We start from the raw sequence: 23,693 nt of genomic DNA, 5'->3' as shown, positions 1-23,693 counted from the left end.
CAGTTTGAGACCAATATCAAAAATACATGTACATGTGTATGCACATGGCGTTTGAATCTCCGCTCTACCTCTACGTGTACATGTACATGAGCTCCATGGCCTTGTACATGTATACCACATGTTACTGCAACATCAAGAAGTAAACGAAATGCAGTTGCCAGTTGTGATTATTGCAAGAGTACATCAGTTTCATTACCAGTATTTCAGCAGTATGTTGCCCTATTTACTGACAAGGATTCTGATGATTTTTGATTTGGGGCAATCCAGGTTGCTTAGGAACTTCGTTATCTCTGACAGATGCTAAAGACGTTGGCAGTGGGACACTCAATCCATTTCCTGTCAATTCCTTAGCCAATGGATCCGAAGAGACACAGTTCCATTAAACCCACCCTCCCACCCACACACACACACACAAGCACATCACGCCACCTCAGTTGCGGCACATTTCTTTTACAGAAAGCAGCCTGTCGGGCACATTTCTTTTACAGAAGGCAGCCTGTCGGGGGACATATAAGCTGCCGGCAATTTCATCTTGTCAAACAGGATACATTTTCAGTTCCTAATAGACACTTGCCAAACCTAGTAACTACATGTATATGTACACACTTGAGGTACCTTAGTAGTTGGTTATGCATTTTTTTCTCTGCTAAGGATAAACTTTCTACCTTGACTCCCTGAATGGAAATACCATCCGTACTTCCGTAGTCTTTCACAGTAAGGACTGATACTTCAGGAAATATTTTCAGATCGTTTTCCTGTGTGTTGGTGTTAGATTTTTTGTAAGATGCATCTACCGTACGGCAGTCATACATGTACCGTACTGGAAATAGTTTATTTAACCTTTTCTGATTTTGGTTCACTTTTTCAAGTTTCCTACAAAGAACATAAATTTCTGAGTTCGTCAGTAATTTGGATAGGATCCCTCCTGAATCATTAAGAAAATAATAATAACAGAGTCTTACAGAGCGCCGATATCCTCTTGAAAGCGCTCATGGCGCTACATGTAGCTCAAAAGAACTTGCTGCTCCAACAGACCAGATGCACTGAATAATCTCAAGTGTCACAAAAGTCTACAGTCTGCACAAAATGCATTTGTAACAAGATCCATGTTCGAAGTGACACACTTGGTGCATTCTTAATTTCCGTAAAACGTGACTTAGACTCTGCATTTAAAGAGATGCTGGCTACATCTGCAGTCCTGCTTCTATCAGTGACTGCTCTACTCGGTATGTTCCGACACCCCTATGTTCCTGTTAAGGAGTGTGTCAGAACATACAAATGTAGGTGTGTCGGAACATAGGTATGTTGGAACATGATTGTAGGTGTGTCGGGACATACATTGTAGGTGTGTAACCCTTCTATCACAATCAATCTTGGAATTGAGCTGACTTAAAAGTGATATACTGATGCATTCAGTTTGTGGTAAATTGATTTGGTCAGTTATTCTTTACTTTACTGTTATTTCTCCATGCATGGCATGCCATTGGATACCTGACATTTTGAAAGTTTTACTTCATTTGAGGAAGTCTGTAAGGAGAACACACTCTTTCACTTTGTTTGACTAAGTTATATTAGAATCATGCTGTACATAGACTTGATGTTATTTTCAAACGATGAAGTGAAAATTCTGGCTGTAAATGAAGCTGTTAGAGAGTATTTGTGCAACCATGATATTCCAATTCCCTCTAGAAGCCTAATGGCGAGTCTTTGTCCCCGCCTACGCACGGCTTGTACGTGTATATTAAAGTTTAAATGTCAACTTTTTCCTGCCGGGTTTAGCGGATTTCTCCTGTGACTTGAATTAGCCTACTAATGACCACTCAACTTCCCCCAATGAATTGTAGAAATAACAGGTTACAAATCACTTCATCTTTGGTATTAATGAATCAATTGACCTCGTACACTTAGTCATGAAAATGTATGGTTTTGCTTTTGTTTTGCAGTATTTCGTTTTGTTAACAGTACTTTTAACCCGAGATTTGTATCAGTAATTTCATTTCTGCAAGTTCTCCAAGGATTTCTTTTGTTCCTTGACGATTACATCGCAAATGCCCCTCTCAAACTTGCGAGATAAGAACACACAAAACCCACAAATATTTGCATTTAAATTGATATTATGGGTATACCTTAAGCCCTGTTTATAAAGCTCATCGATGTCCTAAACAGGTGCCCTGTGCTTTTTAGAATACTTCCAAGATTGTTTTTCAGATTTGCATACCAAAAATATATTATGATGTATGAATTTGGACTGTTGTATTTTAATTGATGAAATCTAGTCTTAACCCTAACCCCCTAGGCCCTTGTTGCTTACAACCATCCTCAATCCTCCAAAAGCCTCCAAAATTTTTCAACTCCGCCTAAATTTTTCAAAATTGTCAGACAGTCCTGCCTCAAAATGCAGTCATCCTCAATCCTCCAAAATCCTCCTCATCCCAAAACTTTGCACTCGTGTTTAAATGAAGGATAACCAACGCCAAATCCTTCAAAATCATCAGACAGTCCTGCCTCAAAATGCATTCATCCTCAATCCTCCAAAATCCTCTTGTGCTTCATTCACCATTCATCCTCAATCCTCCCAGATCCTCATGTGCTTCAATCACCATTCATCCTCAATCCTCCAGAATCCTCATTTGATTCAATCACCATTCATCCTCAATCCTCTAGAATCCTCCAAAACCGCCAGGAGGATTTTGGAGGAGTGAGGTGGGTTAGGGTTAATGGATGAGTTTGGTCGTACTTTGATGGGCTCCTGAGCTTCAGTCCTCCCTGTCATTGCTCTGTGTATCATTCTCCTGCTTGTTTGTTTGTCAAAGATGACATCTATCCCTGCATGACTTAAATATGCAGCTGATGGCATTTTGAGTGGCTTGCTTTTTCCCGCATCTACATGTAACTTTGTATAAGCCCACGCTTCTAATAAATTTCTTGCCATTACAAGGCTTCCTGCCCACGGCTGGATTTAAATTTCTTGGTTCCCACGAAATCCCGATGGAAAAAAATATTCCACAGCCAAAGCTGAGCAAATGTTAGCTAGACGGGAGAATAATTCAGCAGCATTTGTCCTTGCAGACGTTGATGAAGACAGCTTCAGTGTCCCAGGCACATCCTTTCACTTTTACGTGCCTTGTGGGAAAAGTTATTAGGCTTCAAAGCACCGAGTAAGCTTATATTATCCTGCATATCGCTGCAAGCAACCTGTTCGAAACAGGCAGGTAGATAATGATACATGACCTGTACTCACACTGTATATTGCAGCCTGGAGCCCTGTAAGGAGAACCAGCCTTTGACAAATCACACTTTTGAAAGCATGTTTTATTGCAATTCTGAAAAAAAAAGCTTTTAGATGTAATGGCAGTAACATTTGTCATTCTCTGCAGTGCAAGTGACAAGTGCAAATAAGAGAGTACATGTACATGCATTAAATCCAAAGTAAACTTCAGAAGAACATTTATGATAGCCAGATTTTACCTACCATTTCAAATTGGGAATGAAATGGACAAACAGAAGAGGGCCCAGTGTTGTAGTCGAGGCCACATTCTCCGAGGCCGAGGCCAAGGCCGAGGCCACAACCTCCGAGGCCAAGGCCGAGGCCGAGGCCACAACCGCGAGGCCAAGGCCAAGGCCGAGGCCACCACCTCCGAGGCCAAGGCCGAGGCCGAGGCCAGCTATCAAAACACGTAATAAAATATAAATCACTAAAACAAGGATAAGATTATGTTGGAGTTTTAACATCTTTTTAGTTGAATTCACTGAGTTTTGGAGTGCCTGGCTTACAAATTTACAGCTTGCAATGGGTTTCCTCTTGTAGGGAGTCCGGCGAATTTAATTTTTTAAAGAAAGAAATCTCAAGTTCTGTATCACTGAAAGCAAATTACACAACAAAATCAATGGCGTTTGAATCAGGCTCATACAAGGGCGGATCCAGGGGGGGCCAAACGGGGCCATGGCCCCCCCCCAAAACGAAACAATTTTTTTTTTTTTTATGTGACATCGCAATAAAGGCAGGCAATGAGTACACCACCATCTTTTCCTCAAAAAAAATTGGTTAAAGTGGTCAGAAATTTCCTCAGATCGCACCACAGAGCATCTAGAATCCAAAAAGTTTTATAAATCTTATTTTCAAAACCTATCAAAATGCTCAATATCATATGAATCCCCATTAAATAAACAACAACTTGATTTTTGAATCAGGTTTTTACCACTCATAACCAAAAAGTTACGACTCCCCCCCGACCTTTGCACTGTCCAGGCGCGCGCCGAGCAAACACCGCGATGCGACCAGACAATGCCAGACTGCCCGCCGTTACGCACGGGCAAAGCATAGTTCCAATCCAGCTCCACACAACGGAAGAAGTATCCACGCATTATCACTGTTAATACCGCGGCACCAGACAAAGTCTGGCAATGGCCAATCCCGCTCCAAACAACACGGCAACACGGAACATGCGTGCATGATATCACTCAGTTCATCAAAATGACCATGAATTCTCGGATCATCCGATTTGAATCCAACTTGGCTTCGAAGTATTTTAAGATCATGGCAAGAGGCAGGGAGTCCAGAGGTTTTGGCCGTATATCTGTAACTACGCAAAATTAGTCAATTTCATACTGTGCTTATACATGTAATAAGTATCAACATGGCTCTAAAAATAAAATAAAAATATCCTGGTACCACCAGGAATACTGACTCCTATTATTAAAACATTCATTCAGAACTTTGCATTCATTTGGATGGGAAAACGAATTCTGAAATTGCGCTTTCCATATCGACCATTTGCGCCAAACATTACCGTGTGAGCCGGAACTTTCATTTAAATCACCGTGTAAAAATAAAATCTACTTGATAAATCGTAATTGTGTTTATCATATCTTTAGGGAAAAAAATGGTACGGACTAGTACACTCGATCGTACCCAGAAAGTTCTGACTTTTACTGAAACAGTGGCCTATAAAAAGAAATGATTAAGCTTGCCGCACCTTGCCGCAAATCATTTTTAAAGGTCGGGGTACAGAGGCGAAACGAGAAAATTTTGTACAACACTGCAACCAGACTAGTCTACTACCACATGTTATTGTACGCAAATGGGATTGGTGCAAGACTTATGTAGTCTGACACGCGGCCGGCGGTAACAGTTATAACGCTTGCACGCACGTGGAAAGCTGAAGCGCAGGCTAGGCGAAGATGCTATACGTACGTGAGTACGTTCAATGCAACCATTTCCAGTTCATTCGTGCGTACATTGTATATGCGTTCGTTTCACGGAACCCACTGCAGCAGAATCTCGAGGATTTACGGTAAAAAATTAAAATTAATTAGAATAGAAAACACATCAAAATGGGCGGCCTCGAGCCGGCCTCGACCGATTCGCCGAGGCCGGAAGGCTCCGAGGCCGAGGCCGAGGCCAAGGCCTTGCACCTCCGAGGCCAAGGCCGAGGCCGAGGCCATGAAAATCGGCCTCGAGGCCGGCCTCGAGGCCGAGGCCGGCCTCGAGACCTCCAACACTGAGGCTTAGCTTGAATATATATGAAAGCTTGTGGAAATGTGGTAATCTTTTTGGCAAAACCAATGGCTTGAAGCAAACACATGTGTACATTTTTATTCCCTGACACTTAAGTCCTCAACATCTGTGGGAAACTGGTTATTACAAGCTGGGGGAAAAGGAACTCTTACTTTTTTCTTTTTTTTCAAAATGTTTCTTTTGGTCGAGAACAAAAAGGAATCTTTGTATTTTTTTTTCTTCTGGGTATTTTTTAATTTGCATGAGAGGAACATGTACCTAAACATGAATGAGTCATGTTTTGCTAGAGAAAACTGTCCAAGATCACTTAAAGAGTCTAACAAACATGACTGTCAAACCATCTCAAAATTTATGTAATGAAAAAATACTTTTAAATTATCTGGCATAGCAAGAAATCTGATTCTACCACAAAATCTGGATCTGATATTGATGACAAAATCCCGAAGTAGATATGTATACCTCTCTAAAAAAATCCCAGAGCCACTATGCCACCACAGGATAAATGTCAAGTAGTTTTACTTGGGTTTTTCTCTGAGAGCATTTAGGATTTTCAAGAGCTTAAAGGAGGGCTCTTTGTCCCATTTCAGTCATCACAGTAACAGGGCGAAGCAGTTTCCATATTTTTTTTTTTAAAGTGGTTTCGTCTCTGGTGGCATGGCACAGTGTGTCAAGTGAGTGCAGTGTTGCCAGCTGACCGACTTTGTGGCTCTTCAGTTGTTGCATTTTCTGTTGCATTCAGAAGTCCCTGGAGATATCTGGAGTTACATTTTCTGACTTAAAAAAAACCAATTATTCGTGTTTTTCAACATCTTCATATGTCAGCGGGAGAGTTTTGTCCCAGTGGTACATTTTTAGTTTTCGCTGTACATGATGCCGATGCTTTGTTAAAGGGAAAATACAACATTTGCAAACATCAAAAAATAAAACTACCAAATCATTTTGAAATACCTTGCTGGACTGTTAGTGAATGACAGTGTAAAGCATCCTGTATAATCATGGTACTTGGTATACTGTCATTTTCAAGAAAAGTGGTATTTTTGTGTCAATTTCCAACGCTGGTCGGCCGACCAGCGTTGGAAAAAAAACTGGCTTTTTTTTCAAATACTGGCCCCAATTGACCATCGCACTTGTTTGCAATAGATTACACACCTATGAACGGGTACAAGCCAGCGAGACTGGTTCCCTGACCTTACAATTCTCCAATGTATGTAAACTGCTCTGTTTCTTCTTATATGGAGTCAGGGAACCAGACTACAGGAAAATGATTGTTTTTCTTGGTTTGTATAGCCTTTTCGAACCCAAAACCTCAAAAAAGTCAGTGTAACTATATTTGCTATATATTTCCAACCCCCCAATTCCATCCATTTCTGAAAATTACAGCAAAAGCAAATGATGTATATTCCCTTTAAAGCGCAGATAATTTTTCATTATTTTGTTTAAATTTCATTACACTGACTGACCAAATAAATAAAACATTACAGGATTTACAGAAGCATTAAAAAAATACAGAGAATATACACTTTAAGAAATAAATTGTAAAAAGAAGGGTTTATGCCAGATTACGGATTAAGCCAGTGAGTGGCAAGATGGAACAGGTGACTAGCACCTCTACAGAGCCATCCTACCACAGGAAAACCAGATCCTATAAAAAAAAAAGGGGGCGTATGATAGGGAGAAACTGGGGAGAACAAGGGAAAGAACGGGGGAGGAATTAAAAGGGGGGGGGGGGGACCCGGTATGCGATACTTGAACTGAAAAAGTATAGGCCTAAATGTCAAGTGGAAAACTGACAAGTGGAATAAAAGAATGTTTATGCATTGCACAGCATCACCTGCAGGCACTACAGAAGGAACCTCAAATAACTTATTTTTAGACAATATTTTTCTACCCTCCTTCTTATGACTTTTTATGGCAGGGGTATGGCTTGCTGCATTTGAACAACATTAGGGACCGTGACCATTCAGCCCTGGTATGAAAAGGGCCCCCGGTACCTCGTCCGGTCCAAAGCCAGTCCGGTCTTCAGCCCAGTCTCGTCAGGCGCATCAATTTATTGCCCTTCAGAGAACGTCCAGAGCAGAACAATAGCAGACTTACCGGATTAAAGATAAAATCCTTCCATAACGCCTTGGTAATTAACGGTCCCATTGTGCGCCAAACCCCATGGCAGGGGTTTTGATCTGTGCCGACGAAAGTGTTCTATTGTTTCGCGCTGAGAGATGAAAACCACAGGCGGGTTTCTTCTGGGATATATTACATGTGTCAATACTTGCAAACAATAGACCCTAGGATAGAGGAGTTCCTGATTAGCAACCGGACCAGCTCCTGGGCCGGTAGCTGGGACGGTACGAGAGGACTTCTTGGGAGGGGACGAGCTTACGGGGGGGCCCTTTTCATACCGGGGCTGAATGGTCACGGGCCCTTATTAGGAATTGGGTATGTGCAATTCTTTGAACGGAGGTGAAAATAATACTGTACATGTACATGTACATGTATGACTCTTCTAGACTTTTTCAACTTTGACCATAGAATGTTCGGCAGTGTAGTTTCAACTTTTTTTATTTATTAACCCTAACTCCCTAGCATCTTTTACTAAAAACTGGACCAAGTCCATCAAAATCCATCAATCACTGTGCATCCAATACAAAACTGTACATGACATAATGGAATCCACCACTGACGCACTGGTTGACATTCATGGACTTGCTACACATGGCTTTTATCACAATAGCAGTGCAGGAAGCTAGGCAAAATCAATCGGATACCCCTAGCACTGCTTCAGGCCATTAGGCCCAAGTCCATCGTACTCCATCAATATTTAGTCATGCCAGGCCTCCTGGACAAAGTCCCCCAAATCCACCAAAATGGGGGGATGGATTTTGATGGAGTTGGGGTGGTTAGGGTTAAAGTTGCCCTCCCCGCACGACTTGCGAGTTTCACTCCGAAATATAAATTTCTTTTCTTAATTGCAGCACTACAAAAGTTATTCAATTTTGCATGAGACATTGACTGAAAAAATTGGCCCATGTTTAGATATTGAATTATTACTTTACACTTTAAAATTATTTGCTGCCAGACAATATTTCCATTCTCGCAGGGTACAGTGTAGGCTGGTTCCCGCCCCACAATCAGTATCAATAATGTATGAACTGGGGGCCAGTCTGCTTGCAAAACATTTTCAGAGGGTTGCAGATGTCCAAAAAAGAAAAAAAACAAGAGTTTTTCTTGGTTGGAATAAAACATACAAGTTGAAATTTATTTATAGAAACAAATCTAATTTGTTGAAAAGCACAGGGAAAGCAACTTTAATGTGAAGATGGATTCAGTATGAATATAAAGTGGACTTATATTTATGAGGGAAAATTGAGGCTTCCGTTTTCAGCTTTTAGGTTAGCGCTACTGATGCAGTCATTAAGTGATAGTGCTGTTTTATTGAGAATTTGACAAGGCATTACTGACCATGGTGTACATGTACATGAATTGGCGTGTGTGACCTTCACTTTCACTTCACTTCACTCACTTTATTTTCCATGTCAATGTCAATACATTGGTAAGGATGGTATACATATGATATAAGGTGATGGAAGGGGCCCCCAAGAAGCACTGCTTGTCGAGTGGGGGCCCCCGTGAACATTAAGTCAACAACAATACACAAGTTACAACCATGGAAAATACAACAAAAACTCAGGGAAACAAACTAAATAATAACGACAAAAAATATATATACAAAATACATTACATTCAATAAGTTTGCATCTAAACAGACCATAAACGAAACTACTTTATGAAGAACTATGCATACTATGAAAACACTGAAATCTGAGTTGCAGGTAAATATGGGACCGATACAGCTATGGTACACAGAGTCCTGTAGAGTGTAGACTCAATCTGAATTTCCTTGTCAATGTTTACAGTTTGTTATTTGTACACGTTCTGCAGTTATTGATTAATTTTGGGAAAAATCCGAGCAAAAAAAAACCTACAGCATTTAAAAAAAATTCTTTCACACAAAAGTTCCACAGTGTTAGTGAGATTTAGAATGAGTAGTGATGATAAGAAGGAGTCGTAAAGGAGTGCATGGCACTGGATGCTACGTCATTATGTACTGTACATGGTTCATTTCACCGGGTTGGGAAGCAGTGCATGTAATGATGTTTATATACAAATGTATTTGGTTATATTATTAAAAGTATCAACGCATTCTAAACAATTGCTTAACATAATATTTGTCTTAGGGTGTTTCAATATTTGAGAAAGTTTGAAATCATTTGAAAGTACTTTGACAAAAATATGAGCAAAAATGTATTAATTCGGACGTAATTACATCCAAATATTCTTTTTTGGCCATTTTTTACACGTATGTAAAATATTACTCAAACTGACATTGCATATTTACAACTGGACACCTAAGCACCAAGAAAAGCTTTTGTTTTGGTATGGTCAGGGTTCAAATATAGCAGAAACAATACCTCAAGTGTGGATGTAACGGTGTAAAAATCACTCAATGGAAGTGTGACATTTGGGTTTACACCGTGTAAATGTTACGTCCACACAACCAAGCTATCATTTCTGCTCCATTTGATACCTGACTACCGTAACAAAAGCTTTTCTTATTGTGTTGCATGTATAGTAAGAAGTACGCAAAGTGAATTTGGGTAATGTTTCGCAGAAATTTTTTTTTTAAAAGGTACAAATGTCATATTTGGACGTAACATTGACACGGTGTCAATGTTACGTCCAAAATGACATTTTTTGCTCATATTTTTTTTCTAAATACATTGAAATGATTTCAAACTTTCTGCAGTAGTGAAACACCCAACAACAAATATTATGTAGAGCAACTGCTAGCAAGGCATTCATGCTTTTCTTAATATGGTCATATGTCACACTTTGTTCCCCAACCTGGTGGAATGACCCATATGTAAATGTCGTGAATCTAGACTGCAATTGTCGGTCTTGCATTGCAGATCTCGTGGATTCTCATTTATGTGATGGCCATGGGCTCACAGCCGTTTGTAAGCAATCCTCATCCAAACATGAAGCTATAGGTTTTGTTTTTCCTTTTGGGAAATTCAAGGAAACTGCAAACATTGCATTAATTAGCCTCCATTTAATTGATCGGCGGGAGGAAAGTCCAGCCATGGAGCTATATAAAGTAGCCCAGCCACGAAATGGAGAGTGAACCAAGTAATGACTAAACCAATGTAAACAGGATTGAAATCAATGCGTTCTGACTCACATATGTACACAACCTGGACTACATGTAAGAAATGACATCTGTTTTTATAGCCTCTGTTCTAAAAGGACCATGCATGTATTCAAAAAAGGGTGAAATATATTTTGAATAAAAGCTGGCTTTAGTTTAATGTGAGGGCAATTCCACGGTAACGGAAGGACGTTTTCACTCATTAAACAAAATTTCAAATGTGTGTATCACAGACACTGTTCATAGTTACAGCAAACAAATGTCACAATTGTATTGCTATAATGCTACCTTCAATTTCCACACTTTTGGGGGGCATGAATGCCTCCCGGTTATGAGTTATGAATATTAATGAGGTCGGTAACGGAAGGACGTTAATACGTACAAGGGTTTTCCAACTTACTCGCGTTTTGCGTAAACTCTGTGAATTTTATGGGGCAATTTTATTTTAAAGGTAGGAAATGGAAACCCTGAAGCTTTATCTATACTATACCACCTTTCATTTGACTTTAAGTGTTTCGGTAATATAATTACAACGTTTTAAGCAGATTATAATTTGGTAACGGAAGGACGGTAACGGAAGGACAAAAGGTTTACTCAATTATAGCATGAACAAAATGTGAATTTACACTAATTATACAAGTGAAACAAATTGCTGAAATGTGTAACTGAATGTGAAATCATCAATATGCAGACCTGGCATAAATAATTATACCCAAGAAACTATTGAGATAAAGATAGAAGCTGCTAATTAATGATAACAAAAGAAAAACGAAAACAACCCAAAACACATAATTCACGAACACAGGACTACTACAGAAATAGACTTCAAACCCATCACCTCAATCCTTAAAAGTTTAAATACACAGTATTTGAACTCTTGATTATAGTGGTTACATGTTCACCAACAACTTTTAATAATAATACCGGTAGGTTCAAAGGTTTAGGGTGGGGGGGGGGGGGGCGACCAGCCTACATGTACATTTAAGGTAAAAACATCTACCGGTAGAACTGATGGCTTAAGTTAGGTGTTGCTTTTAATTGAACTCTAAAATCAATGTTTGAAATCAAATTACAATGATTTAGAGTAGTAACAATTAATTTATAAACATCCAAACTGAAATTTTTAACTTGGGCATAATTTGTCAAAGATTGCACCTCACATGCCTTACACATGTAAATTGAATGAAAGTGCCCCAAAGTACCGGTACTTTCTGCCATCTCATTTTTGACTTAATTTGCTTCTGGAATGGCTTCACAGAATTTGTATCCTACTCTATTGTCCATGAATGCCGATGGCAGCAACTTAATGATTTGATTTTCTGCAACAACTCCATACATGTACAAGTACTGGTACATCGGCATATATGTACATGTACATTGTACATGTTGTACATGCCTGTGCCTTCCTTTGTAATAAACACCTTGCCCTGCTTATCCCGCTTTTGTGAAGGTGGGTCACATGAATGTCCTTTCAATGTTCATTAAACATGCATGTATTTGCAGTGATTTTCATTTTTCAAACATGAGTGCAAATGTCGTAACATTTGATAAAAATACGATTTGTCCTTCCGTTACCGTCCTTCCGTTACCAATTTGGTAACGGAAGGACGTGATTTAATTAATTGTAATTAAAAAACGAGAAGTACAACAGTGTCAGTTATAATGTCATATTGAAGGCCTACCTAAACTTGCTTTGCACAATAACTTTCATTGCATTCATACTGCAAGTTTTAAAAATAAATTAAAAATATGTATTTTTTCGGTAACGGAAGGACATTTTCGAAGGCTGAAATATTAGAAGTCACTGAAGCGAAACAAATTACGCAAAATGTTAAAAACAAGTTTTAATCATTTTTTTCAAGACCAATACTTTCTCATGACAGAAACTGATGGCATTAGTACATATTTTTGTGTGTCTATTGGTAGAATACTTTCATATCACTATTAATCACATTTGTAGGATTAAAACAGGATTATTACATAATCCTATTTTTTGGTACCGAAATGTATAAAAAATAAAATTCCGACTTCAAATCTTGAAAATATAGACTTTTAGCTTTCATTTGATGCCAAATTTGTTTAAGTCACATGTATTTGAATTTTTTGGTGTCATGTCCACTTTGGTGTGGAATTGCCCGTGACCAAAAAAGTGCTGCTAGAAGTATACTGTACCTGTAAGGTTGGGTAGTTTCTTAATTGTGAATTTTTTTTTGTATTTCGAAAACATGTTTTGTTTGTTTTTGTGTAACAAAGAAATAATTTGACTAATCTCAGGATCTTTTTATCAAGAAATATAAAGTCCTAGTCTCTGCAGAAAGTGGTCTTCCCTGTTACTGTACTTAGCCTATATGATACATTTGCAGTGGGTACTAGTCAAGCCAGATTTTTTGGCGATTGGATTTTTAATCGATCAATCTTTTTATTTGTTTAGCTAATAACTGAGTCGGGAGTGAATTCAAATACGTTCCTTACGAAGATAGTGTTTTTCCTCATAAATTTTGTTTATTTTGATTCCCCTCTTTCTAGAATTTTCAGCCAAGAAAAACAAATGAATTAGTCAAGTTTGTCAAAACTGTTTAGTATTTTGAATGAATGGAGTGCATTGTCAGAGTTTTTAGATGTCACACATGGATAATACATTTTGATTATAAACATAAATGTGTATGCATGGTAAGCCGCAATGTTTAGTCATTGTTGATTGGTCAAACTGTTGGTAATTGGGTTTCATCTTTCAATTTGATCAGTCGAAAAGAGTCTTCGAGAAAATGAAAGCTTCCTTTTGGAAGGTGCGAGAGCATGCTCCAAAAAAATTCTCAAGCCAAAAAAACCCAATACAAAACCCACAAATTATATACACAAAACTCTTTTTTAAAAGTGAATGGGACAAACGCAAGGAAAACACAAGTAGAAATGATGTCAAAACCAATGTTCTATGAAGTTGAGTTAATGAATTGCAATTGAAATACATAAATGTATCTGTTGTCCATGTCAGCTTGACGATATGATGGAACAATTGACAAATTGAACAAATTAATTGTATAGACCATTTGCATTTTGTAGCCATCTTTGAGGGCATGTTTTTTGGCTACTGTTGTTGTTATTTGATTCAGGCACGTAACTTTTCCTCGGATTTCCTCTATTTTTAACTTCCGTTGTATGCCACTAAAAATTAAAAAAAAAACACCGCAGACAATCTGGTATGCCTGTTGATTCAGTAACAAGTACATGTTAACCCTAACCGCCCTGAATCCTCCAAAATCCTTTTTGCAAATTGGAGGAATTTGCAGGATTGAGGTTACATGGCAAAAGTGCGTTGCTGATTTCGGAGTACGCACTGTCTCAAGGTCTTGGGCCGGACCTTGTGTTGTTTATGCTCAGCCGTGCATAAATTTAGTCCTTGATTATACTTGACATCCTCCGCACTGCTCCAGGATGTCACTGCCTCTGCCTCAGCCTATTGACAGACATAGCCGGAGGATTTTGCAGGATTCAGGCAGTGGTCATCCCTCCATGGACCATATTCAAGAAATAGCGGAGGAATTTGCAGGATTGAGGCTATATGCTATTTTTCCATGAGGCCAAGTGGAGGATTTTGCAGGATTGAGGCTACATCCTAGCAAAAAGGCCTAGGGAGTTAGGGTAAATAGCTGCAATGCATAAGGTCTAATCTTGCCGGCTTAAGGCATGGTTACGATAACGTCAGCTAATATTATTTTATTGCATCCTTGTATTGACAGGAGTGGTCGGCAGACATGTGAGCCATTCACCGGGCTGACGAGCCTGACCGAGCCCCCTACGGGCCCGGGCTTTGGAGTTCGTGACGACCTATAACTGCCAAAATCAACACTAGGTTTGCCATCCAGTGGTTGCCAAGGTTACCTGTATCATATCCCAACCCCTAACCTCCCGCCGGTGTTTTGGCTCTGCGGTGAAGTGTAAGATGCCCTGATGCTGTCAACAACTTCTCATTGGAGTCTAGGGCTGCATCAGTTGCTTCTAAGATGCTGAGTGCTTTTACAGGATGTCTGTCGAGAGACCAAAACTGCAGCTTTAAAGGGTCACTGGGTCCTGAAATCCCTGAAAATTTCAAGTTTTGGATTGTTTACTTAGCCTATTTCAAACATCTGGTTGAAAGGAAACCAACCTAATGTCTTACCGTTTCCGAGAAAAGACGAAAAATACCCGCTTGTTTACATCGGACACGATGGAGTACGAATACGTTTTTTGTGTCTTCTTAGTGTACGATATACACGTTGTGTGTCTCGGGAACAGCAGTGACCAATCACCAATGCAAAAAAAAGTGGTTTCTTCAACGACCGCAAAGGGCGAACACTTTACGAATGAAATCACAACTAGCACCCAAACAGCCCGAATTTATGGGGTCGCAAAAGTGGACTCCGAAATTCGTTCTTGCATGCATAATACAGGAATAACACAAAAACGCCCAGTTTTGAAAGGATAGTTGTGTGGATGTTTATATCCTACTTTTAAATGTTCTTTCCGATTAACATCATCTCGTTCAAAGCGCATTTTTGTAGCCCAATTGGGCTGTTCCAGGACCCAGTGTCCCTTTAAAGCTTTTATATGGGTGAATCCTTTGTGGTTTGTAAATAAGTTTTAAAAGAAGTGGGGAAACAACACACAGGTTAGATACTAGTGCTCCTTTAATGCCAGTGTCTATTCACTAAGGAAATCTGTTTTGATCAGAAGTCAATTTGCTCAGTCTCCATCCCATTTTCTCGGCTGCCCGTAATTCACCCAAGCACCTGTTCCCAGATGTACAGCCAGTATTCATGAAGACGTGACTGCTGGTTCGCATTAAGTTACAGAAATATGGCATTGACTCTACAGTCGATTGGGAACACCTCATCTGAGCAAGAGATATCTGAAAAAAAATACAAGCAGCTGGATTAGTAGGTTCTATCAGTGTCTGTAGGGGCATGACGGGGCCAATCCGGTTCGTTACTGTGACGTCAACTCAACTTAACCATGCGTACTTCAAACGGTGTAGCATAGCACGAATGGAACTGGACGTTAACGCAATTTGAGTGTTCAGCCAATGGTCGCTTGTAATCAGTGGTGCGTGTGCCTGTATGACAAAGTCACAAACGAACCGGATATCAAGATAATTCCCTCTAAATCGCCAACCACCTTCTTCTTTTTTTGCTGTTATAGAAGTGCAGTTTCCTCATTAAATTTATTCGTAATGTATAAATTTACTATACCTTTTCTCAATAAGTCCAACAAGCCTGTAAGGTTCCTTTAAATCAGGTGTCTGTGTTGGTTTTGGTTACCTACTATGTACACTGTACTGCTAAATTTGATTTAAGTCCCCCCCCCCCCACCTCGCTCTGTTACACTGTCTGCACTCATACCGTCCCATTCTTTTAAAATAGCCCCCTTTCGTAATACATCCCGGCACTCAATGATAAATGAAACCCAAAATGTTTTAGAGAGAAGCCTAATTGAGAAACTACACAGACCCTTCTAGCGTAGGCAAACAGTGCAAGTTGATTTTATTTTTACAACGAGTACCGACTCTTTCTCAGACACCAGAGCAAACAGAGCTCAGAGCAGCACTTTTAATGGATCCATCAGTCTCTTGCCGGTGGTAAACGCCTTACAATTTGTAACCAACTTACAATGTTTAACCGCATCCTAGTTGCTCTGTGATAAATACTTACGAATCTAACCAACAGAATGCATTCACTAATTGCTTTTATTGGAGGAAAACATTTCTTTAGAGAGTTTCATCTTGTCAGTACATTAAGGGCTGTGGCGTTCAAGATCTAAATGTCCGATTGGAGAGAAGAAGACATGCCATTAATTTTAAAGAAATTGCAGGGAACTTAATGTAGATAAATGATGTTAACTTAATTTCCACGAAGATTTTAGGTCACGGTGGTCTTTTCACCGCCAAATCGCATGTTTCCCTTGTTTGAATATTTGTCTTTATTGTTTGAGTTGCTAGACATTTTTTGGAATATAATTGGAGGCTTAGCTGGTGGAGAGAAAGATAAGATGAACTGTGTAGAAGCACCTTGTGAAGTGGCTGTCTTTAAAAGAAGATGTTTTGGTCAGCGCTCTCTGACTTTCTTCAGAAGTTTTTGAGCTTACTTGGTCGGAGTATACTGACCAGAAACATCCAGAAAACACCTCTGGAACTTTTCAGAACCACCCCTCCTTTTATAAGAGTTAATCATTTTTTATGGTGTTTCTACAAATATTAATCAATTTTCAACAAGTGAACGAACCAATAAATGTGTGCTTCTTATTAAGCCTGCTTCTTATTAAAACTCTGTTATCCAGTCCACTCAAGACTTAATAGTTATATTCTTCTCATATGTTATTTATTGTATAAAAACCACATGAGGACAGTTAGCTGTTAGCGTGATATAGAATCGGTAACACATTTTGAAAGCCCTTGACCCTTTTCGAAGGTACAACACCATGAATCCACACTAGTATAATGACACATCAAACAGATGTTGATAGAACAATGAATGCACTGTGGGAATATTCTTCACTTAATCTGCTATGAACACCTGCTCTTTATAGAGCTGTGAAATGATTTTTCTACGCCTCCGTTTCTGTGATCGTTAATGCAACACTTGCATGAAAATCGTATTTGCTCAACAAAGACTATCCTTGGATAATTATAATATCAGTTTCTCTTGAGTGATTAAGTGAAATTCTAATTAATTTTTTAAAAACATAAACCAATGCTTAATGATGTTTTGGATGCATCATGTTGTTGGTCTAATTTTGTCAGTCTAATTTTTAGTGTTCAATAATTTGATATACAAAGTGAGTGAAAAAAAGAAAGAAATCTAATGTCGGGACCATTGTTTTAGTGAATTTCTGCATTTAGCTTTTTCAAAATCTATGATATGAAAGCCCAATTCGTAAGCTTTCTTTTAGTACAAGAATCATTGAAATCACTCGTGTAATTTTCAAGTTATGGAATTTTAAACACAACCACCGTTTTAAAGTTCTGTCCACGGATCACAAAAAGGTAAGTGTTCTTTCAGCAAATCGAAAACAAATCACATAGGGATGTGTGTGAATTGTTTTCGTTTTGCTGTAAGAACGCACGCCTTTTTTGTGCAGAACTTCACTAAAACAATAGTCCCGACATTTGGGTTTCGTGTTTTTTTTTAGTTACCCTGTACTTCTTGATACAATTTCCACTCCACGTGTTATTCACAGTAACAAATTGTCCTATGGTCTGCTACTACCCCGCCTGACAATGGTCTTTCCTCTAATTGTCTACATGTTAATTACATACAGGTACCCATTATCACGGCTTTCTAGGAAGCGATAACAGGATGATATGACCATCTTCAGACACCCTTACTAATCAATAAATTAAAGAGGTGTTTGGTTGAGGTACATAATCACAGGCTTGGCAAGTGATCGTGTGGATCCTGAATCGAACACCACCTGGTCTATCTGCTCATGATGATGACATCAGACATGAGTCATAGGAAGATGTGATTCAAAAGATGTGGAACCAGTAAGTTGCTCTCTGGAAGTCAATGCCTACATGAAAATGCATATTGTTTTTAACTCGGTAGCAAGTTGGTAGAGTGCCTGTGCGTGTCCATTGATCCGGAGGTCGCAGGTTCAAGTCCCACTTCACCCAGTTTCTTCATTCAACCTGGTCGGTTTGCTCTGTGGTTTATTATAAGATGATGGTTTAAACTGAAATGAACACCAGAATGTCTAAGTCTTGATGGAATAATGCTAGACGATGTTAATGTAGTCACAAGGTGATGGGTTTTGTGGGCCGGTTGGGTTGGGTTGGGTTATGTTGGGTTGGGTTGAGATGGTTTGGATTGGGTTGACCTGGGTTATAATGGGTTGGGTTGGGTTGAGATGGTTTGGATTGGGTTGACCTGGGTTATAATGGGTTGGGTTGGGTTGAGATGGTTTGGATTGGGTTGACCTGGGTTATAATGGGTTGGGTTGGGTTGAGATGGTTTGGCTTGGGCTAAATGGGCTGAGTTGAGGTGGGTTCAATTAGGTAGGGTAAGGGGTAAGGCTGGGTTGGGGATGGGTTTGGTTCGACTTCACTGCATTGGGTGCTGCTGAATTGGATTGCACTCGGCTTGGTTTGGTGGGTAGGTGTGGGTTTGGATTGGGATTAATTGAATTTGGTTGAGCTTGATTTGGTTAGGTTTGTCTGTGCTTGGTTTTGCTTGGCTTTAATTGAGTTTGATCAGATTGGGCAGGGTAGGAACGTGTTGAGTCGTATTCGGTATGGCTGGGCTTAATTTGATTGGGATGGGCTATAGGTTTGGTTGGATGAGTGTTGAAGTATATACACTACGATTCTAATGTTATTAGAACTGTACACATGTACATGTAAATGCATGATTGCTGCCGTTGTGTGCTCGCTTTGTGGGTAAGGAGACCCACTTGTATACGTGCATGGGTTTCACTAAATGAACAGCATCATTCAAGGTACGCGTCGAATCATTAATGCTGTACAGCCATCTCAATTCATAACTGACACCATATCATGGCTGTACAGAATGAATGAGAAGTGCCGAAATGGACAAGTGACCATACAGGAAGGCTCTGGGTGTGTATTGCATCTTCAAGCACCGTCCATCCAAACTCCACTTGCCACCTTGGCCAGATGGTCTCCGGGTCGAGCGAGGCGACCTCTTCACTGCAATTAAGTCGGACCGTGCAGGAATAATTACCTTTCTGTAGACACAAGCTGCGAGTAAACATGCGATTCCAATTGGATCGCAATAAGTAGCCCGATGGACAAGAAATGCGGATGCTCTCTTGAAATTCTGAAGTCAAATTTGGAAACAGTTTTGTGTGTTCTACACATCTCTATGATTTGCCTGTCTAGATTCGAAATTAGAAACGTCATATAGTTAGAAAAAAGGCCAATTTGATTTGCAATACCCTTCAGCTTGCCAATAATCACATGTCGTCGGCCTTGTTTGCTTACTATGCCCATGGAGCTATCAATGCCCATACTTTCGCGCGGTACTTTTTAAGCCAAAAAGATAATAGCAATTTACTCGTGATTCCGCCTGCACATCACATTTGATAATCAAATGGCAGTAGTCAACATTTTTAAACTTGAGTTTTGGGAAGCCAGTTTTTTTTTCATGGAGGAATAAGTAGATCGTATTACCTGATGTTTTGCACCGAACTCCTTAGACAAAGTAGAGAAGAAAATCCGAGAGACTTGAGTCTCATTTACTGAGACAAAGTGGAACAGTTGAAATATGAATTTTATTCCTGTCTCGTCCTCCAGGAAAAATCCTAACCCTGAACCAGTCGTAAAGGGCCCTGTAAAAATTGATGGCTTTTCTTTATTTGTTGACATTTCTGGATTGGTGCGCGTGGTTTATTATCCCTATCATGCACTGCTCGTATATCAACTGCTGACTGCCTCTGCGCTGTATAAAGGAAGACACGGACCGATGAAGACTATATTAACCCTAACAGTTCTGAAATTTAATCTTCCAATTTTAATACGATTTTTTACACACACCCCCCCCCCCCGTACGTTTAAGCCAATGTGTAGCGCTAGGCTAGTCATATGATCTCTGTTATTGTTATTACATGATTCTGCGTGATATTACATTTCATAAATATTATTATTCGGGTTTTTTTCCCTTCATATTTGGCTTCCAAGGTTAGTCCGGGTACAGGATTTAGTTTTTTTCTGTCGATTATTGAAACCCTCTTACCAAACGGGAAACCTGTACATTTTGTACGATGTAACAAAATACGAGTGGACATTTGGCAACACGACAGAATTTGGTTTTTACAATTAAGTTGATGGTCCACTTCACATCGAACTGGAACGTGGGTCTTTATAAATCATTTTATCGGTCGCAATTTGTGCCAAATGGTCAAGTTGATGTTTGTAGGTCATTATAGAATCAGTATACACCAAGATTATTTAGTGTTGATGATTACAAACCCCTGGAAACATGCATTGTCAGCCTGGTTATTACTCGGGTCAATATTGGTCAAGACCCCCATTGGTTTGTACACAGTAGGCCAGGAGGTGAGGGAAGACAATTTTGACCATTGGTGACCTGTTAAGCAAGAGGAGGGTTAAGGAGACATTCTCGGTTGACGTTGATGACGGCTTCTGTCATTTTATTTCACATCAGGGTGTGTAAAAATGTGTCATTTGGGTTTCCCATCCTCGGCTCACCTCCGCGGCTCGGTTGTAGATTTCAGTTTCATGATCTTGAACCCGGCACAGACCCAATATTCAGTCCATTACTGAGCATCTTACCAAAGCGATATGAGACAAAACGATAGACTGTGATGATTTGGATCAATGATTATTCTGGATCCGAAGACGTAGCCGAAGCCGGAACGTCTCCGAGGTTTTAGAAAATCCTTGCCTCCCATCTGACAGCTGTGGACGTTCAATAATACTCGTCTCTTTGATGAGTCGCCTAGGCCTATCATCCTAGGTCAAATCTGGCTGCTCGCTCTCCGTTTAAATCCGTTTGTCTTTATCGTCAATCCAAGAGCTTTACTGTCTCCTTCAGTCCTACAATTGCACGTTTTGGGAACGATTTAATTTAATCACAGTCTGGGGAATTTTGCCAGTACCTTGTCGGCTAGATTCGCCATGTTTACGGATCCAGTTTTGTCTGTTGAGCGTGAACCGTGTTGTGACTGCACAGTGCCCGGAATGGTTTGTCAGTCCTAGAGGGGTTGAGCGAAGAGAAACGGTGATAAGGAACCGATTTATATCTAAGTATGGAGTCTAGTTTTCTATTTTAATGGATAAAATTAGCTTTGAGAGTTATTATGCTTGTTTGATATTCATGAATTTTGAGGAAATGATACGATTTTCGAAGGGACGAAGAGGGATCAGCTCCAAATTCCTAAAGAAACTCCCAGGCAAACACAATATCCCTTGAGATTTTCGTATTTTTCTTTCAAAAAATTGAAAACAACCCTTCATATTTTTGTTTTGTTGTTTTGGGACAAACTCTGCTTCCCCAAACAATCTTAGCACTGACCCAAACAACAAAATAAGTCACAAGCCACAAGATGGATTCTTTTGAGTTATAGGTAACCTCACCCCCACGGGCATGGGGTGGAGCAGTACACTTTCACTAGCTGCTTGTACGAGGTTGACAGTAGACCTTGGGATGGGACGAGGCAACCTCGTTCCAATGGGTACGAGATCTTGCTGCGCCATGTTGTTTTCCATCATGCCTTGCGCGATCTCAACGTTAGTGAAGGAATGCGCACGTACGCGCCCACGGAGTCGAGGCTGGGGACGAGGTTGAGCAATAGGATTTTATTTTTTACCAATATTGCACTGTTACCGCCTATGGTAATCAACAGGAGCAGTCAATGCTTCGACATAATATTTCTTTATAAAAAAGTGATGTTTCAAAAGAAGAGCAGAGTATGTTATTTCTAGTGGATATGAAACAAGTGTGGAGAGTGATCTTGGAACTAATTTCCTCGGATCAGTACACACCCACAGTACAACGTCATCTCTCGTCAACAAGACAAAAACGCCCATGCAATCGTATTTTGTCGATAAAAAAAGCAAGGCAAGTTTAGTCTTCCGTGTAAATATAGGGTCTGGAGCAGACGTTCGAGTCGTCTTGTCATCGGCGACGGTTGTGGATCGATAAAGAAGTCTTGACATTTTAGTCAGTACGGATTTTTGTTTGCTTGGCCTAGTCTATTCTGACCGTCAAGTGCTTTGTTGTTAGATACTTGTGTTTGGTTTGTCTTGAAAAAATATACTCCAAAAACGGATCGGTTTTAAAGTCTTGATGGAATTGACTGGAAAATAAGTGTAGTCGCCATGGAAGACTCACGAGGATTTTTCAGCTTTCGACTAGAGATTTCCACTCATCAATAATCATGACTACAGATCATATTATATTGACTGTCAGTTGCTCTCAATGCTGACCATATAAATACCCGTAAACTTTGACTTTCAAATCAAATCTGAGTAAAAGTGGTGTGGAGACCTATTTTTGTTTTCCCCCGATGACTAGCCAAGGGCGTATTGCTAATTGTTGCGCGGTTGAAAACACACTGAAGGTCTTCGCTGTGCTGCTCTCCAAACTAATAAGACGATGCAACCTGGTTGGTTTTAAATTAAGTATATTTTATTACTTTCATTTCTATTTGCAAGTTCCAAAAATGAAGATGTACCTCGCTTTTCAATTTAATATGGCCGAGTCGTGAAAAATCCTAATGTAGTTTCTTTTCAAATCTGGTTACAGTTTTTTTTTTAAATTTTTGTTTCATTTTTAGTCAAGTCGGCTTCTTCATGTCAACAACATTCCTGTAAGACTCGAAAAAGGTGCCATTAAGGCGAACCTCCCGAGTTTTACTTCCATTACCAGGGGAATATATATCCCGGTTACTAAGGAATCCCATCTTCAGCCTGGATCAGAGTACTCGGCTGTTTGCCAGCTCGAACGTGAGCAGAAAAAGGGCCCGTTCGTTAATTTAGTTACCAAATTGAAGAGGAAAAAAAAATCATATTCATTTTCTCTTGTTATATCGAACGGCGCAGCTAGGGAAGGCTGAACTTCCTGGGGTTGAATGACTTGTATATTACAGAAATATGATCTGGGTCAGGGAAGAGCAACGCTGCCTTCGTTTGAGTGGTTTCCAGATTAGATTGGATTTTAAAAAAATGCTATTTTGGGCAAAAATAACATTACCCTAATATTTGTTCCGGTCCATATTTGAGATAAATATGCGGTGAATTTCCTTTGTCAGTTTCCTGCTAATATTATTGTGTTGGGTGGGTGGTATTTGGCTTTCATTTCGAGTGACGGTAAAATAATATTGATAGTGTAAACTCAAAATAGCACAAGCATAGCCTATGCATGACTGATTAAGCCTGAAAGTTAGAAATTGGGTTGATTTGAAAACCGAGATCGTACAAGCTGCTACACAGATTGAAGGTGTTTTACTTCAAGCTTTCGC

The 23,693-nt window shown here is 39.7% G+C and overlaps 1 protein-coding gene across 1 annotated transcript in view; it reads left to right on the top strand.

Annotated features, from left to right (window-relative positions):
- Positions 1-14,888, top strand: part of LOC119746057 (NADH dehydrogenase [ubiquinone] flavoprotein 2, mitochondrial-like) — a 59,337-nt gene extending 44,449 nt beyond the window's left edge. Inside the window, exon 7 of the mRNA XM_038222829.1 lies at positions 14,459-14,888. Within this exon, the coding sequence (XP_038078757.1) occupies positions 14,459-14,552 (94 nt within the window). The 3' untranslated portion in view covers positions 14,553-14,888. The remainder of the gene's footprint in view (positions 1-14,458) is intronic.
- The last annotated feature ends 8,805 nt before the right edge of the window (positions 14,889-23,693 follow it).

The sequence above is a fragment of the Patiria miniata genome, unplaced genomic scaffold (assembly GCF_015706575.1).
Source record: "Patiria miniata isolate m_02_andy unplaced genomic scaffold, ASM1570657v1 HiC_scaffold_12, whole genome shotgun sequence".
Lineage (NCBI taxonomy): Eukaryota > Metazoa > Echinodermata > Asteroidea > Valvatida > Asterinidae > Patiria > Patiria miniata.
The sequence above is the reverse complement of the archived record's forward strand: the minus strand, read 5'-3'. Positions and strand labels throughout refer to the sequence as shown.